General features: G+C 51.2%; 1 protein-coding gene across 1 annotated transcript in view; it reads right to left on the bottom strand.

The window, feature by feature from the left end:
* The window catches only part of NTN1 (netrin 1), a 121,257-nt gene that overhangs the window by 53,333 nt on the left and 48,781 nt on the right, over positions 1 to 19,143 (bottom strand). The window contains exon 4 of the mRNA XM_010008270.1: positions 5,020 to 5,208. Coding sequence (XP_010006572.1) covers positions 5,020 to 5,208 — 189 coding nt within the window. The remainder of the gene's footprint in view (positions 1 to 5,019; positions 5,209 to 19,143) is intronic.

Below are 19,143 nucleotides of genomic sequence, written 5' to 3' on the forward strand. Positions count from 1 at the left end.
GGGCCCGCCAGCTCCCTCTGTAGTCGGTGGAGAGAGACGGGAACTCGTCCCGCAGCCCCTGTCACCAGGGGCTCTGCTCTCCTCTCCAGCAGCGCCAGGAGCCAAAGGAATTCAGCTGCGACAGTGTTTCCAACACCCACCCCCCTTCCCGCCCCCCCACCCCCGCCTCAAATTCCTGCAGCTGAGTTGGAAGAAAACCTGTATCTGAAATCAAGGACCGGGGCTGAGCCTATGGGGACAACACTCACTCTTCACTCTTGAACCCAAACTGGCTCAAAAAAGCAAAAGTCCAAGTCTTGAGCCTTTGCAAGTCCAAGAAAGGATGGGCAGGTAGGCTGAGAGTGCTCTTGGTTGGGGTCTTTTTGCATAAACGAAACAATCCTCCAAGGCAGATGGAACAATCTCCCAGGCTGGGCCTGGGCACGTGGCTGCCACAGTCCATCCTGCTTTTTTACCAAAACATGGAGATATAGTGCATGTGACCTCCCCAGGTGCCAAATCCAGCCCCTTCACGAGGGGTTTCCACTGGCAGCCCCAGCACTAGTGCATTCATAACGTGCATCGTTTGTCATCTTTTCATCAAAAATCCTTCCTCCAAGGTGCAGAGCTGGTTTACAGCCAGGCTATAAAATCCTGACAAGTCTCCGTTCCAATGGAATAACATTAGTCCCAATAACCTGGCAAATATCAGGAGGGAAATTTAATCAGAAGAACTAACACCAGGGTCCTGATTTATGGCAGCCCATGACGGAGCTTCACAGGACCCAGATGTGGAATTTCAACTTGCAACATCATTTGGAGCAGAGGGCAAGCAGGAGGAAGGGGAAGCAGGGCTTCAGAGCTTTGGGAGCTCTTCATAGAATGTTAGAATCACAGAATGTCAGGATCACAGAATGTCAGGGGTTGGAAGGGACTTCTGCAGATCATCTTGTCCAATCCTTTCATGGTCTCTCAAGAACCAGAGAGAAAGGAGGAATAATTTGCCCTTATTTTGAAAGATGAACACAGAATTTCTGATGCCTGGGGTTTTACTGTTCCTCAGGACAGCCCCCACACCTGCGGGGTGTGTGTGCAGGACCTGGATTTTGAGGTATCTGCAAGAGCATCCTACTCTGGCTCCCAGCGGATGAGCCCACCTGTGCAGCCACAGGGCTCCCCCAGCCCCAGCATCCCCACCATGGGCTAGGCAGGGATTAGCTGTGCACCCTGACCCCAAAGGACTGGGCAGCCCCAGCTCTGCCTTCAGCAACTGGTGTCCCCGGGTTTGCCCGACCACCCACCCACCCCTGCAGCCCCCGCTCTCCCCAGCCCCCCCTTCCAGCCCGGGCCCTGCTGTGCCCTGCTCCATCTGCCAGCCATCCCCCTGCCTGTGCCTGGCAGACTTCATGCCAGGCCCTTGCCTGTTGCATGGCTCTGCCATCTATCACTGACAACTTTGTGGGGTGTTTTTTGCTTTTACTGGTTTTTTTACAAGAAAATAACTGGAAGCAAATGCACAGGTGAGGAAGGAGAGCTGGCTGCTTCACTGTGACCAGCAGGAGAAAAAATCATCTGTAAAGCCAAACTTCTTGTGCTGCTAAGACAACTTCAGATCATTAAAAAATACATTTGAATTAAAAATATTTATAGATTTGGCTATACAAAAAACAAACCAGACCTTACCTGGGCAGGAGGACACTGCCCAACTCCACCTCCTCCTTTTGCTGCCTACCCTGCAACATGTCCAATAGTTTGTAGGTTCTTCTCAAATTAAAAACAAATAAGTAGAAATAGTAGAAAACATTTCAGCTGTGTGATATTTTTGCATAAATACCAAACCCAACCATTTAAAAGAATGTAACTGGTGCCTCTATAACTTTCTGAAGTGAGATACATTATGAATTGAGGTACATAACCCAGCGTATGGGGGGGAGTGGGAAGTCAGAAAAACAAGTGAGGAGAAAGGCAGTTTAGCTGGATCTGTCTGTTAGGTGGAACTGATGAAGTGGAATTAATAAAAAAAATCTTTTTAGCAACTCTTTCAAGGAATATTTGCTGTGAGTTCACCAGAGGCTTGTCAGGGTGGTGAAGTGTGCTGCAAGCTTGCTGGGCAGCTCTCTAGCAGCTCACAAGGTAGAGGTGCTTCAGAAGGTGCATTTGTTTAGCCACAGGACATGAACAGAGTGATGTGATGGTTGAAAGAATCTAGTCTTCTTGAAAAAAAACAGTCTGCTGGATGAGATGAGATTTTGGGTGGTTGTGAGGTAGGTGGCAGATGCTACAGGATGGTTAAGTCCTTAATTAATGTAAACGTATTTACATTTGATGGAGGTGAGACTCCAGGAGAGCTTTGCCCACTGGCAGATGGCTTGGTGAGATGATCAGTTAATACTGTTATCAATGAAGAAATGGCTGAAGCTGATAGCTGGTAGGGTTTGCTTTTTAAAAATCCCTGTTTTGAACAATTTTTTTCAGAACGGTCCTTAAATCAGGAAAAAAAAACATGAAGAGAGAACACAGAATACCCTGGTGTCATCAGCAGAGCTCAGGAAAAGGCGTTTTCAAAGGAATGCCTTTGCTGTAGGAAACTTCATTTCTCCTTCCTTTGAATGGGACAATGGTTGACACCAACAATAAACCATCCCAATGACTGTAATTGCCTGTGAGTCGGTAGCTGCCCCTGCCCCAACATCTTTATGACAAACCTTAGTATCTGTTAGCTCCAATAGCCGCAGTTTTGTTATAAACTGATGTGTGTGTGTGTGTGTGTGCTGGAGAAGTGATTAAAGGTGGGTGATCTCAGATATCAGGAGTGCGAGAAGTTGGAGAAGGCAGGGGGGTGAGAAAAGAACAGTTGTAAAGAGCATTTAATAAAGAGAATAACCCAGTGGCTGGCAAATTCAGCCTTAAAATATTGCTGAGTGCCTCACGAAGGCCAGTGTGCACCTTCCTGGCTGGGGAAACTGAGGCACGGCCTGGCTCTGAGGTTCCCCACCCTGTGCATTTTGGGTAAGAGCATCATGCTCCTTGTCTCCTCCAGCCATGAAGAGCTTAGCAAGAGTGGGGGCCCAGCAAGGATTGTTGGGCAGGAGAGGGGGAGTAGGCTCCATGGCTGGGAAGAAGAGCTGGGAAAAGCAGAAGAGAGGAAGGTCCTGTGAAATGCTAGAGGCAATAAGATAGGAAGAGTTACGTGTTGACATCCCTGCCAATGAAGGGCAGGGGCTGCCTTTTCCCAGGATGGAAAAGCTGGGGATCAGCACTATTCTCCAGTGGAGAATCCCCTCCCTGCTTCCAGTGCTGATCCCAGAGGACTGGAATCCCTATGGATGCACAGTGACTGGAACCCTTTGGATTCACAGTGACGCCATGGCTGGGACAGAGCCTTCCCCTCTGACAAATCCCATCCTGTCCCCAGGACTCTCCATGCGGGGCAGACAGCTGGGATAGACCCAGCCCTGGGAAGGAGTCAACTGGGCTTGGGGAAGGGTGGGAATTCCCACCACCACCCTGCCACCCCAAAACTCTTTCTGGTGAGCAGGAAGGTAACTGAGCATCAGGCTCTGGATGTCAGCAAATGCCTCTGCAAGCACACTGCTGCCCAGGGGTGATGGGTGCCCTCCTGCATTGCTGCCTAGGGGTGAAAGGGATTGCTACCTGGCCCTGCTTGAGGAGATCCCACACCTCCACCATTTCTCTTTGTTGCCCTCAATCTAACACCCTGTTACTTCGGCTGCGACCTGGCCACGAAAGCAGAAAGAAGCAGTTTATTACAACACATCCCGGCTCAGGGCCAGGGGGTGAGGCATGGCAGGCAGCTTGCTGCTGGAGCTGGGGTCCAGCAGGGTGCTGGGTGTTGGGGCTCAGCCCTCCAACCCCAACTTTCTGGCTCCTTGGACCCCAAAACAGCAACTCCTTTTTCCCTCCAGAGCCACAGGCTGGGTTTGCATCCCACCAGCCCAGGCTTCAGCTGAAGCTGGAGCTTGTTAGAAGCCTCAGCATAGAGTGGGTCGAAAATGTCTTCTTGAAATTATTTTTTACCAGGTGAAAAACAACGGGAGGTGTAGGGCTGGCTAAAAAGTGATTGCATTTTCTGCTTTGGCAAAGACTGTTTGTTTTCAGTGGGAAAACAAACAAACAAACAAAAGCCCAAAACCAAAACAAATACAAACTGAAACAAAGCAAAGAACTGTGAAGAAGCGTTTTCATTAAAAAACTGAAAACACTGAAGACCCAAAGATTTCAAGCCAAAAATACCCAGTTTGGGCCAAAAAGTTTCCCATCTCTCGTTGAAATGAGTCTTTAGAGAGAAAAGAGCTGAAACTGTGGGAAAACCCAGCATCTTCTAATCTGGCTTTTGAATGTTTGCTTGATTCCTTCAGCTACGTCTCAGGGTCAGGATTTCTATCTCTTCCAGCAGACAGCTGAGAGTTTAAAAGGTTCATTTGCAGGAATTGCTTTTATTGCTGCTCCTGCCCCAGCTGAAGCCCCACTTGCCTTCACATCTGCTGTAGGAGAAGAGGAAACCTCAAAAAACTTTGCTTGCCGAGCTCAAAATGAAATTGTTTCCCATTTTACTGTTCTTGACTTGTCTGGAGAAATGAAATGTTTTGTGTGTGGGTTAAAAGCTGGTTGTGGGGTAAGAGTGGAGGGTGGGAGCAGGAGATGGGCATTTGGAGGCTACATCTGACCCGGTACGTGGGATGTGTGTAACTCTGTCCTCACACGTGTGGTGACCAAGTTAGCTCTGGCTATCAGAGGAGATGAAGCACGATTTATAAGTGATAAAACCTGAAATAATTCAGAGGCATCCTCAGCAGCGAGGACTTTTTGTATTTTGGTGGTGTTGTTCCCACCAGCAGGCTTAGGGCACCAGGGAGCAGTGACGGTGGGGATGCGGGGCAAGAAAAGTCATTTAAAAGGTCTGGGGGAGGGAGGAGTGGGAGGAGTTTGGCGGGAGCTGTGGAAGCAGGAGTGGCAGGAAGGGGTTGGAAGGAGAAGGAACCGTGTGGTCCCGGCCGCGTCCCCCTCCCGACCCAGTACCTTTGCAGGCCTTGCGGTGGGAGATGGGCTTGCTGAGGTCCCTGTAGAAGCCCTCCTTGCAGTAGTGGCAGTGCCGCCCCGCCGTGTTGTGCCGGCAGTTGAGGCAGACGCCGCCGCTCTTGCGCCCCGACAGCTTGTACAGCTCCATGTTGAACCGGCAGCGCCGGGCGTGCAGGTTGCAGTTGCAGGCTGCGAGAGGCAAAGAGCCGAGAGCATCAGTTCCTGTGCCTGGCCGCCCGGGGGGCGACCCCGGGACAGCTCCTGCAGTGGGGATGGGGACCCTCGAGGTCCTGTCCCGCTGTCCCACTGCAGCAAGGGTGTTACAGGGTGGGATGCTCTGCAGACACCTCGGGCTATGGGAAGCCAACTGCAAAACCACATCATGGAATCATCACAGAATGGTTTGTGTTGGAAGGGACCTTAAAGATAGTTTAGACCCAAGCCCTCCTGAATTGGCAGGGACACCTCCCGCTAGATCAGGCTGCTCCAAGCCCCATCCAACCTGGCCCTGAGTGCCTCCAGAGAGGGGACATCCACAACTTCCCCGGACAACCTGGGCCAGTGCCTCACCATCCTCACACTAAGGAATTTCTTCCTAATGTCTAACCTAAATCTCCTCTCTTCCAGTTTTAATCCATTACCTCTTGTCCCATCCCTCCCTGCCCTTGTCCCAAGTCCCTCCCCAGCTTTCCTGGAGCCCCTTCAGGCACTGGAAGCTGCTCTAAGGTCTCCCTGGAGCCTTCTCTTCTCCAGGCTGAACACCCCAACTCTCTCAGCCTGTCCTTGTAGGCGAGGTGCTCAAGCCTTCTGATCATCTTTGTGGCCCTCCTCTGGACTTGCTCCAGGAGCTCCATGTCCCTCCTTGACCAGTGGTGTGTAGCAAGTCCAGCTTTTTGGAAGGGAAGCTGAGGTCACCAAGACCTCTTTTCACTATGTAACATGCAATATTGCCTCTTGCTTAAGGCGAATTAAAAGTGGGGTGCAGGCAGGGCTGAGAGGGCAGGAAGTGCATCCAGGATTCAGAAACACAACAACAACCCCCCAGCTGTGCCTCCAGCTTTTTCCTGGGTGCTTTGCCTCATGTGAGTGCAGCTCATCTCCCCTCTCCTCTGCTCTGACATGTGCTATATCACATCATGCTACTGCTCGGTACAACACTCCCCACCAACTTCTGTGAAGTCCCACTCCCATCACCTGCCCGATGTTTCCAGTACTCCCAGTCTCACCAGTTCCAATGTATGTGTGATTTCCAAACATTTCAAGACCTTCCTAGGTAGCTTCTGTCCTGGCTTTCCTTCCCATGCCTGGGACCAGTAGCACACAGCTCTGTTACATGTCTGCAGCCCTGACCATGCCAATAAAACCTCACCTTTGCCTCCACATCTATCATCCCACCACTGGGACAGACCCGTTAGTCAAAGACCAAAAAGTTCCTCTCAGCTTTGATTGCATGTGCTGGGACTGAACCTGCCAGGAGATGCCCAATTTCTCCACCATATGCAGCCTAATGTCAACACTGGGTCTATTTTAACAGGGGCCTTTGCAAAGGAGAACTTAAGGACTTCAAAAGCTTGACCCCTTGCCTGCCTCTCCCTAGAGCTGTCACAGCAACATCAAGAGGCAGTTGCTGGGGCTCTGTGCTTTGCTGAGAATCTTACAGCTTGTTTTCTTTTCCCTTTGCTTTTATTTGCTCTTCGCCCCCGAACAATGTGTCTGAGCAGTGCCAGCCCACAGCTGGGCCTCTCGCCTCCAAACCAAGGTGTCACGGCTCTGGGCTTGTCACCTTCCTTTAGAGCAGAGACATCTTAATCCCTCATTCCTTCCTGTTTACCTTATGGTGCTTGCCCAAGACAAAGCCATGCTATATTTGTTTAATTATCAAATTTCAGCCCAGAAAATGACAGTGCAGTTCTGGATTATTTCTTGGGAACAATCCCCAGCTAACTCATGATAGGAAAGCAAAGGGGAGAGGAAAATCCTCTGCTCACGTCCAAGCAGCAGGATGGAGATTGCTCTCTCCGTGCTTTGCAAACTGAATTCCTCTGGCCGATGTGATGAGGCACAACCTCATGTCCCCACAAAAGCTGGCAGAGCAGGAGAAGCAGCCACCAACGTGCTAATGGTGAGAAGAGCGGCCCAAGAGCTGTTCACCAGCCGTGAGAAAGTGAGATTCCTGACACCGAGTGGGGCCACCACTTTGAACTGCGGTTTGCTTCTCCTCAGATGAGCTCACCAGCCTGCGGGTACGTTTGTCATCTCCTACTTTGGAGACACAGCTCCTGCATCTGGAGGGAATTGCTACTTTTAATATCTGCTCAGTCCCACAGACCCATTTGCTGCATCCACACCCAAACAGCCTGTTGGCATGTGAAAGTAGCACAGGACCACTCACCAAGCACTTTCTGCCTCCCCCCTAGGAGGTTTTTTCCCTTCCATCTGCATCTTCAAACTTTGCTAGGAGCACCCCAGCAGCCACTTGGTCAGGGCTTGAGAAACAGGGTCTGAGGGGCGATTCCTGCCCTGCAGGACACATCAGCTGAGCTTTTGGGAAGAAGGTGGCCCATTTGAAGTCCCAATCCTTGTTTTACAGTGAGGTGAGCAAGCTGCTGAGATCAAACTCTTTTCCTGGGTGTGCTGGAGGCACCAGGTTGAGGTACCTCTGCTCAGAACAGAGCCTTCAACTAGGCATGGACCAGCTGAGAGGTGCACCAGGGCTGAAACATGAAAGATGCCCTCCTGGCTACAGGTAATCACCAAGGTGACACCTGTATCAATGGCATGGCCTCAGGGCTCTGTGCAAGCAGAGGAAACAAAGATCTAAGTCCTTCAGTCTGAGGGTCTGCCATCCCTGCTGTCACCTGTGGCCATGCAGGGATATCTTCATTGTTCAAAGCCTTGAGAGACTTTGCCTTTCATAGAATCACAGAATCCCAGACTGGTTTGGGTTGGAAAGGACCTTCAAGATCATCTAGATCCAACCCCCTGCCATGGGCAGGGACACCTCCCACTAGACCAGGTTGCTCTAAGCCCCGCACATCCTGACCTTGAACACATCCTGGCCACAGCTTCCCTGGGCAACCTAGGCCAGGGTCTCACCACCCTCACAGGAAATAATTTCTTCCTACTATCTCATCTAAATCTCTCCTCTTTCAGCTTAAAACTGTTTCCCCTCCTCCTATCTCTCTCCCTCCCCAGCTTTCCTGGGGCCCCTTCAGGCACTGGAAGGTGCTCTAAGGTCTCCCTGGAGCCTTCTCCTCTCCAGGCTGAACACCCCAACTCTCCCAGCCTGGCTCCAGAGCAGAGGTGCTTCCTTTGGTGCTACAAACCATGGGATTTAGTCTCCGTTGATCAACATAAGGAGACATTTATCCAGGGAGGTGGCATGGCCTCAGAGAAGACCTAGTTTTTCCTTGAAGCTGACACAAGTACGTATTTTCCTAAGAGCATGAAAGCCCACCACCTCCTCATAAAACTTGTATTTTAGGAGAGCTGGACTTGATACTCAAGTATTTTGCAAGACTGCATTGGCAAATTCCTTTTTAAAATTCAGAGCTGAGCCCACCCGAAGAGTGAATGGAAATCTTCAAATTTCTTTGTGCTGGTTGATAAGCAGAAATGCTTTTGCCAAGCCAGGCAAGCAGAACTCTGGGAATTTTCTGAAGATCTTTGCAAATGTTTCAGCTGGTCCCAGCAAGGCAGAGCTGCCTGGGAATATGTAGGAATAAGTGGAGTGTGCAGAGCTGCTGGCAGCCCTGCTCCCAGGGACCGACTTGAGATTGATTTTCTAGGGAGGGGAAAATCCAGTATCTGGGGAAGGCAAGAAGTTGAACCTCAGATGAAGCTTTAAGGAGCTTCCCAAAACAGCTGTCCCTGTCCTCATCCAGAGCAAAAGACTGTGAATATGCCTCAAGATATAAACCCTCCCAGGAGGGAAAGAATGAGCTGGGAGAAGGTGTGGGCTGGACAAGCCCCACTCCATGCCCAGCATTCTGCCCTTGGCCTCCCTGTGAGCTGCCTTCAAGCAGACAGGAGCAAGAGCCGCCCATCCACTGGGACTTCTTGGGGTTTTTTTGGCTCTGTCAGCTTAGCCTTGGCTCTGTCCCCTCCTTCCACCTGCACTCCCAGGGCACTGAGGACACCCCTGGGCTTGGAGTGCCTCCCAACCCTGTGCATATAGCTGCTTTTCCATTAGCCACCCCCTCCAAGCCACCTGGTTGTGGAGACAGAAGGGGTCAAATTGACCCAAGGAGAGTGGTTTTAACTGAAATTACTGTCTCCTATGCTTACCCTGAGTGCCTGGGTCCTGAGTGACCATTGCTGCGCACTAACCAGGGCTAGCTGGCAGCTCGCTCTGTAGCCTGATGTGGTTGCAGATGCCCAATGGCAGAGGCTTGTTCTGACTGAAGGCAAACAGCCATCCTATCTTTTCCTCACAATAGTGCATAGGGATGGAAGAATTAGGGTAATGCAAAATGACCCATCAATGCATCATGAAGTCCTTGCTGGAGACAAGCCTAGGCCATGGGGTGATGGGATCCATCACAATGATGCTACAGCCTCAGAGAAAACTGGCAGTGGGAGCTGGGAGATGCTGAGTGTGGGCAGCGCCTGGGCACACAGCAATCCCTGGGACCAGCTGTGAGTCCCAGCAGGGACCCAGCAGCAGGTCCTGGACCGCATGCTCAGGAAACGTGGCTCCCGCCCATCCTCTCCCCTGGCCCGTGGTTGATCTCCCGCTGTGCTGAAGCATTTGCCTTGTTCCTAACATGAATTGGCCTGGCTTTAATTTCCAGTCAGTGCTTCTTGGTTTGTCTTTTCCTGCCACACTAAGTGGCTCTTTAGCAACCCATCTTTTCTTTCTATGAACGTCTGCGCCAGCTGTAATAAAAATCACCTCCCAAGACTGGCATTACCTACTCTCCCCACACTTTGCTTTTCACCCAGTGGAGAAGACCTCCTGGCGTGGGCTGCAGACCCAACTATGGGCTGAAAGTGTGCCAGGTGCTGAAGCCTCTCCCATGAAAGCTTTTGGCTCCAGTTGCTCCACTAAACTCAGTGCTGCTGTCTCCTGATCGCATATTTTGCCAAGGACCTCACAAGCCTTTTGTTCACTGACTTTATTGCACACAGATGTACAGAGCTTCATCAAACTGTCTCTACCTGGGTTGCTGGGCTCTGGCATGAATAACCAGATATGACTTAAATGCAGATGTTCAGAAACCTGGAGAAGGTTGGAGCAGAAAAGAGGAAAGCTGTGGTTTGGAGCAGAGTGAAGAAACTGCAACAGAAGCATCTCACATTAAAAACAGTTACTTGGTCAAATGAATTTGTTGAAGAAGGTCAAGCCAGGCAGGATTTTCCATTTGGAAGAATGAAAGGAGATGGGTGAGTGGGAGGTGCAGGCTGGAGTGTGTGGTGGGAGCGGTGGTTGTGGTCTTTTGTGTCCTCCGGGCCCACGTCCCAGCGCCCTACATCTCCCAGGACACATTCCTCTCTGTAGTTTTCATTCAGCAATGACAATGCTGCCCTTTCAAAAAACCCCACCCTTTCAAAACTTATATTTTGGCAATTTCCAAAATGCAAATTGCTTTTTAAACAAACGAAAACCCCAAAACATTTTGTTTTAATTTTTGCAAACAATAATTCAGGGGAGAGGGGAAGGGAAAGGGGAGGATAGAAGAAGCCAGGGGCTGAAAGCAATCTCTAAATTTGACTTGAATTTATGAATAGTCTCAGTCTCCTTAAAATTGTCCTTTTCCCAGATACATTTTTTTGCCAGCAAATTGCTTGCTCAGCCCGAGTCATTATTTCTCTTCTGCAGGAGCAAGTCTTGTGTGCATCATCCTGGTGCTGAGAGGGGCACCCCACCCCTTCTCTGCTGGGGAGGGGCTTTGCTCCCAGGGGACCCCTGGAGATACCTTCAAGGATACTATCTTGCAGGGCCATATTGGTCAAGGAAACAACTGCTCTTCAATCAAAGTGGTGGACAACTGAGATGGAGCAGCCAGAGAAGGGGGGACCCATGAGCTTTCTGGACTGCGAGGTAAACAGAAGGCCCCATGGAGACAGAGGGAGGGGGGCCCTGGTCCCCTGCAGCATCGTGTCCCTTCAAGCCTGCTGCTGGCAGGTTTGAGGTTTTGGAGCGGCTGGGAATGCACCGGGAGCTTTTGCATCGTTGCAACCCACCAGCCCCTGTCCAGAATTGTGCTGTGCCTGCTGAGTGACCCCGGGTGCTGTGGCCCTTCAGGGATGTCCCCTGGGGCCGTGGAAGCTGCCGGAGCTGGGGAGGAGGTTTCTGCCCATGCTTGCTGCAGCAAAATGCCAAAGCATGGATGAGCACCAGCCGTGGCAGCGGTGAAGTTCTGCAGTGCAGCCACAGTGCATGGCCCTGGGAGCTTGGAGTGGTTGGGATGGAGCACCCAGATCCAGCTGTGCTCCCCCTGTGCCCTCCAGTGTGGCTTGGTGCCACTGACCACTGACCCCATTGGTTGACACTGAACAAAAACCCATTTGCTCGGGAAAACTCATTTGCATACGGTGTTAAGTCTGAGTAAGGAGGATGGGGAATGGGTTTGGTTTGCTCCAGGTAACCCTGCCAAGGGAAAGTCCATCAGGGGCGGTTGTGGCTCAAAGGGGGAGGTGCAGGGTCTGTGCTAGTCCCCAGGTTTTTCTGATAGTCAGAGCAAAACATCAGATGCACCACAAAATATGCAGCCCTGGCTGGTATTGCCCGTGATGCCAGAGCCACAAACCTGGCTTGCAGCAAAAGCACTTGGGGGGAAGAGGGAAGGAAAGCCCCAGCCTTGCAATGAACCCCAGAGACCTCCCTCTCACTGGGTTGAAGGTTTTTTTGGCAGCCCCTCACACCACAAAGCCAAATGCCTCTCACCCCTTTCTACTCACAAGAAACACTCCTGAGAGCAAGGAAAGCCCAATTGCAAATGTAGATGAAGCAAGAGAGAGGTCCTGGGGAGAAACAAACTGAATCTGCCCCATGGCACAAAAAGGGGTTGGAGAACAGAAGACCTTTCCATTAATAAAAAAACCTGAGGAACGGCAATTCTGTGGAAAAGCTATGACAAGATGGGACTAGAGTGCCCCAGGGCCTCCCTGGGGATGCTGCATGTCCCAGGTGCTCTTCACTTCCCACTCTGCTCAGGTGCCACACTGGGATGTGGCCCAGGGACCAGGAGGTCCTGGAGATGTCTCCTAGAGATGTCAGTGCTGGTTCTGCAAAGTGTAACAATGCTCTGCACTACTGAAGCCCACATTGGTAACAGCAACAGTTACACCTGCCTGAGATTTCTAATGATAAGACCCTCATTTTCTTTTACATAAAAACATGCCAAACTCACTGTTTGGGCTGAAATGTTTGAGACCAGGTGTCTGACTCAGGCTGAATGTTGCTGGGAAAGTTCCTGCTAAAATGATTCAGCTGCTAATGAGAAACAAGGCTAGTGAAAAACACAGGGTTGTGCCAATGCTAACAAATTTGGGAATTTCTTTCCTTAAAGAAAATCCGTTGCCCTTATATTTGAAGCCAAGGCTTGGGAAGAAAAACATTGCTCCCTGGTAGGGATGTGTCTTTTGCTGTCTCTAAGAAGAACTGCTGAAGCTCTACTGGGTTTGTAAGTCACTGAAGAATGGGGGACATGCAAGGTCAAAGCTGATGGAGTTTTGCAGTTAAATTCTCTAAATTCTTATTTTCACTGGCCAAACCAGGCTCAAAACCAAGCCCACGGAGACAGGGCAGTAGATACTTGTCCTGCTCCCTCCTGCCACTTCAGCCTTCCCCAATGATGGTCACCAGCAGCACAAAGGGGTGAACTTTCGGCAGACACCAGAGGGTGGGTAGAAGCAAATGCTGAACAGTAGAGCTTGACAGTTCAACCTATGAATGTGTTTTGGGGATTTCCCTCTCCCCAGCAGACAGGAGGGGTGAGCCAGGCATATCCATGGTAAGCCAGTCATCCATCAGCACCCGTTGCCAGCTCAAGAACTGGCCATCAAAGCTGGGCAGCAGGCAGCTTGGCAAAGCAAACCCAGTGTGAGGTCTCTGGCATGTGGTTTTGAGAACAGATACAGGGAGAAAGTCCAGAACTGCTCACAGATGCCCCATCCCTGGAAGAATTCAAGGCCAGGTTGGATGGGACTTGGAGCAACCTGGTCTAGTAGGAGGTGTCCCTGCCCATGACAGGAGGGCTGGAACTGGATAATCTCTAAGACCTCTTCCAATCCAAAACATTCTGTGAGTTTATGATAGATCAAACTCAAACTTAAGGAAGCATATAGAGGGTGGAAGCAAGGGCAGGTACCCTGGGAGGACTACCAAGCAGCTAGGGATCAGGTTAGGAGAGCCAAATCCCAGACAGAATTAAATCTCAAGAATAGGAAAAGCTTTTGTACGTTAGTGAAAAAAGGATGACCAAGGAAAATATAGGTGCTCCCCTGAAGGAAATGGGGGACCTAGCTATGCAGGATGTTGAGAAGGCTGAGGTTCTCAATGACTTCTTTGCATCAGTCTTCATGGGCAAGTGCTCCAGCCTCATCATGAAGGCCACAGCAGGGACTGGGGGACGAAGCATCCCCCACTGTAGGAGAACAGTTTCATGACCATCTAAAGAACCTGAAGGTGCACAAGTCTGTGTGACCTGATGGGGTCCATCCACAGGTCCTGAGGCAGCTGGCAGATGCAGTTGCTGAGCCTCTGTCCATCATATTGGAGAGGTCATGGTGGCCTGGGGAGGTTCTCACCAACAGGAAAAAGAAGGAACAGCCCCTGTTTTTAAAAAGGGGAAAAAGGAAAACCTGGGGAACTCCAGGCCAGACAGTGTCACCTCTGTGCCCAGCAAGATCATGGAGCAGATCCTCCTGGAAATTCTGCTAAGGCACATGGAAAGCAAGGAGGTGACTGGTGACAGCCAACATGGCTTCAATGTGGATAAATCATGTCTGACCAATTTGGTGGCCTTCTATGACAAGGCTACAGAGATGGTGGTTGATGGCAGAGCAACTGACATCACCTTCTTGGATTTGTGCAAAGCATCTGGCATGGTCCCACACAACATCCTGGTCTGCAAACTGGTAGGACATGGATCTGAGAGATGGACCACTTGGTGGAACAGTAATTGGCTGGATGGCCACACCCAGAGAGTTGTGGTCAATGGTTCAGTGTCCAAGTGGAGGCAGGTGATGGAGGCAGGTGTTATCCAGGGGTCAGTACTGGGACCAGTGCTGCTCAATATCTTTGTTTGTGACATGGACAGTGGGATGGAGTGTCTTCTCAGCAGGTTTACACCAAGCTGTGTGGAGTAGTTGACACCTCAGAGGGAAGGGATCCATCCAGAGGGACCCTGACAGGCTGGAGAGGTGCCCACTGCCAACCTCATGGAGTTCAGCAAGGCCAAGTGCAGGGCCCTGCACCTGGATTGGAACAACCCCGGGCACAAATCCAGGCTGAGGGGGGAATGGACTGTGAGCAGTCCTGAGGAGAAGGACCTGCGGGTGGGTGGAGATGAGAAGCTCAACATGAGCCACCAGTGAGTGCTGGAGCCCAGAGGGGCAATTGTGTCCTGGGCTGCATCAAGAGAAGTGTGGCCAGCAGGGCCAGGGAGGAGGTTCTGCCCTTCTGCTCTGGTGAGACCCCTCCTGGGGTGCTGTGTCCAGCTCTGGAGCCCTTAGCACAGGAGAGACATGGAGCTGTTGGAGAGGGGCCAGAGAAGGGCCATGGAGGTGATCCAAGGGCTGGAGCAGCTCTGCTCTGGATACAAGGCTGAGAGAGTTGGGGTGTTCAGGCTGGAGAAGAGAAGGCTCCAGGGAGACCTTATAGTGGACTTCCAATACCTTAAAAGAACCTACCTGAAAGATGGGGAGAGACTTTTCACCAGAGAAGGCAGTGATAGGACAAGGGGTGCTGGTTTTAAACTGATAGAGGGGAGATTTAGGTGAGACATCAGGAAGAAATTCTTCCCCATGAGGGTAGTAAGGTGCTGGGATAGGTTACCCAGAGAGATTGTGGCTGCCCCCTCCCCGGAGGGGTGCAAGGCTGGATGAGGCTTGTGCAGCCTGGTCTGGTGGGAGGTGTCCCTGCTCGTAGCAGGGCAGTTGGAACTAGATGATCATTAAGGTTCACTCCAACATTAAACATTCTATGATTCTATGGTTCTAAACACAAAAGAGGAAATAAGTCCCATCACATCAGCTATTGAGGATTACTTTGTTGACACAATTACCAACTTTCCTCCAGTGCTGGAGACAAAAGCTCTTCCCAGCAACTCAAGATCCCTTTGGAGACCACCTGGCAGCTGCTGCAAACCAGGTATGGTGGTGGTCACCTCTCCAGCCCCCCATGCCATGGGAGCTGGTTCCAACAGCTACAGACACTTCTTGCCACTCAAGCTGTGACATGGACCTGTCTGACTTTGGTTTCATACGTGTTTTTATTAATTTCAGGGAGGGAGATATTTTAATAATGACTTCCACATTTTTTAGTTCCAGGCTGGACTGGAGCACTGACACCTCCCAAGGTATTTCCTGGCTGCCCACATGGTACTTCTAGCCCCAAATAAAGCATCACAGGAGCAAGAGCAAGACTGGGAGATTTAGAGCTCTGAGATGTTCAGATTATGAGCCAGATTTTAGCAATTTCTGAGCGGTGGAGATCTCCCCATTCCCAGCCAGCACACGTGGCAAACAGCTGCTGGCAGTCAGCATGGCCCACTAATTTGCCTTCCTGCCATGAACCCTTGGGGACATCTCCAGTGACCTGCAATGGCTCCTTCAAAACCACCAGGGTGCTGATTTTCTATCAACAGGCAAAGAGGATGGATGAGAAACCTGTGGGCCTGTTGCATTGCATTGAAATGTTGAGATTTGAGCAGCCTCTCTCCCAAGGCATAAACCCAAGACAAAAGCAGTCTTGCTCAATACAGGATGAGACACACAAAGCCAGCAGAACCCTGGTGCAGCACACTCAGTTGTACACAAAGTGCTTGCAAATGGGCTGCAAATTGCCCTTTGCTTCCTCCAGCTAGTGTGCTAGGAGAGGACATTGGCTGCTCTTCAACAGAGGCTGGAGTGGAGTCTTCTTCCATCTACAACACCTCTGAAAACTGTCTGGAGATGAAGGCTTCAGCCTTGTAGGTCTACATCAGGAGTCTGCCTCAACAAAGACTGGAGGAACCATCTCTGAATGGTGGGATGAGAGCTCCAGGTGGACCTCACCTGAGGCCTGACCTGTGACTGGGGAGGAGATGGGCAGAGTATGTGCCAGGCTCTCCTGTCCTGCATGGACACTGCACGGACATTCAGGTCCCAGCATGGCCAGTCAAGTGATGGTGCCCACAGTCACCTTCTAGGTGATCTGGCAAGAACTCCCTTTTCTTTCATAGCTGTGGGATCTGACCAGGAGATTTTCTCTGCAAATCAAGAAGCTTGCAGATAAGCTTTGGCCTGGAAAGAGCTTAATTAATATATTTTTTTGAGTCGAGAAATAAGCTCTGTGTTTCTATCTGGGAGATGATACCAGGCTGTTATCAGCTTTCTCTTATTTAACTGCTCCATCCAATCCAGCCTCCTGAGGTTGTAAATACTTTTAAATGAGTTGTTTGAAAATCATAATTCATCTAGATGCCATCTGAAGGCTAGTGAGAGAGCCCCCCCCCCCAAACCTAGGGGTTATCAGGGGGAGCACACAGCCACCAGCCCCCTCTCTGCCCACCCCAGCCAAGCTCTGAGCTGCTCCTTAAGTGTCCATGTTTATTTAGAGTCCGAGAGGAATCCACTTGGGAACAATTTATCCACTTAGGCTCTGGCCTTGTGGTTTCCCTCTTATCTGGTGAAGATCTCAGCAGCAGCTTTCCTCTGAGTGCTGTGGGTGTTGTGATACTTGGCAGGAACACCTTTCTCCACCTCAGACCATGGTGGGGCCTCCTACCTGTCCAGACTGATCACCCCAATGGGGAGTTAGGAACTGCTGCAGGTTGAGTGGATGGTTTTCCAGGTGCCAAAAGCAGAACCCCAGTCCCCAAGTGCTTGGTCTCATCAATATTATAGTGTTACTGTAAAACCAGAGCCCTACAGCTCAGAAGAAGGGCATGTGGTGATGGGAATCTGAGTACAGCAAGCCTCAAAGAGATGCTCCAGCCCAGACCAAGGGGCAGGAACCAGCACACCCAGCCCACAGGCCATCCATGCCCCAGCCAAACACATTTTCCTGGAAGTTTTCCTACTTTTCTAATGTGGGAGTATATCAGGCACTTGAGGGTTAATGTCACAGCAAGGAACAGATATTGAAAGAATTTGCACATTAGAAGCAAAGGTTGTGCAAAAAACAGAAGTCCTGATAATCCAACCAACCCAGCAAAGAGTCTGAAAATTTTAAAATCCATATTAAAACTGCTCAGCTTGAAAGGACCAGGGATACAAACAGCCTTAGTGCTGCTTCCATCACCTCCCCAAGGAGCCAAGAATACTGGCTGTGACTGCCTGACAGCTGAGGGCTGAAAGCAAAGCAAAGCTGTTCCAAACCAGCTCAGGCTGCGACTGCCCCAGGACAGACCCAGCTTAAAGTGGTGCCACTGGTGTGCCCAGGCACTGCCCTCAGCTCTGCTAATTCACCCCCCTCTGAGGTCGGGCTCTAGTTTAAAAACAAACAGAGCATGTTCAGGGATGTGTTGTGTTTTTTTAACCCTAGATCATTTCCCAATGTTGTCTGGAGTGGGGCCAGGGGAATTGTTAAACCAGCCCCAGCCAGACCTGCTACCGAGGGGACACTGGCTGGGAGCTCCAGCACGGAACCCTGCATTGCCTGTGGCACCTCCCCAGACCCAGCAGTACCCCCCTGACGTGACATGGACTAAGGGTGCTTGTACCAGGAACACCTCTCCATAGATTTACTCTTGCAGGATTTCCCTTTGGAGACTGCCAGCACTGCCATCTCCTCTGAATGCCACTTTTGTCCTTCCTCAGCCATGGGTTTGGTGCTGCCTGTCCTTCAGCATGGCCACCCTGGGCACCCTGTCACCATGAACATGGCCAGTGGCTGCATCTGTGTATTTGCATCTCCCTGGGCCTCTGTACCCCTGTGCCAGCAAGGAAAAGGGGACTCCTGCCCAGAGGACAGCATCCTTCTTGGAGCCAGGAAAGGATGGGGATGGTTCCCTGCAGAGAGCTGCAATGGAGCTGTTGGCTACAGCAAGGACAAAAGCCCCAGGGAGAGGGTCTCTCCAAAGGGATGGTCCCCTTCCTTCTGTCCCACATTGTGGGCCTGTTTGAGAGATGGTCCTGCCTGTGCCTGCAGATGCTGCTCCAGCCCCTCCCTCGTGCTGGGAGATGGAGCATGGGGTGGCTTCAGGAGCACCTACCACCTTCCCCATGACTTACAAACCTCAGCTTGGCCACTTGACCTACCAGACAGTAACAAAAGCTTGACAGATGATGACTCTCAGAAAGGGTCTTGGTTTGTCTCTGAGGCAGGGCTGGGTCAGGGGAGCAGTTGGCAGCTCAGAATGTTTCCACCCAGGAGAGTGGGGCCAATGTTCCCTGCTGCCTGGGCACCCTGTCACCATGAACATGGCCAGTGGCTGCATCTGTGTATTTGCATCTCCCTGGGCCTCTGTACCCCTGTGCCAGCAAGGAAAAGGGGACTCCTGCCCAGAGGACAGCATCCTTCTTGGAGCCAGGAAAGGATGGGGATGGTTCCCTGCAGAGAGCTGCAATGGAGCTGTTGGCTACAGCAAGGACAAAAGCCCCAGGGAGAGGGTCTCTCCAAAGGGATGGTCCCCTTCCTTCTGTCCCACATTGTGGGCCTGTTTGAGAGATGGTCCTGCCTGTGCCTGCAGATGCTGCTCCAGCCCCTCCCTCGTGCTGGGAGATGGAGCATGGGGTGGCTTCAGGAGCACCTACCACCTTCCCCATGACTTACAAACCTCAGCTTGGCCACTTGACCTACCAGACAGTAACAAAAGCTTGACAGATGATGACTCTCAGAAAGGGTCTTGGTTTGTCTCTGAGGCAGGGCTGGGTCAGGGGAGCAGTTGGCAGCTCAGAATGTTTCCACCCAGGAGAGTGGGGCCAATGTTCCCTGCTGCAGAGAGGCTTGAGCACAGAGGTTGTCCCTGCTCT

This window comes from Chaetura pelagica, unplaced genomic scaffold (genome assembly GCF_000747805.2).
Source record: "Chaetura pelagica isolate M959 unplaced genomic scaffold, ChaPel_1.0 scaffold471, whole genome shotgun sequence".
Taxonomy (NCBI): domain Eukaryota; kingdom Metazoa; phylum Chordata; class Aves; order Apodiformes; family Apodidae; genus Chaetura; species Chaetura pelagica.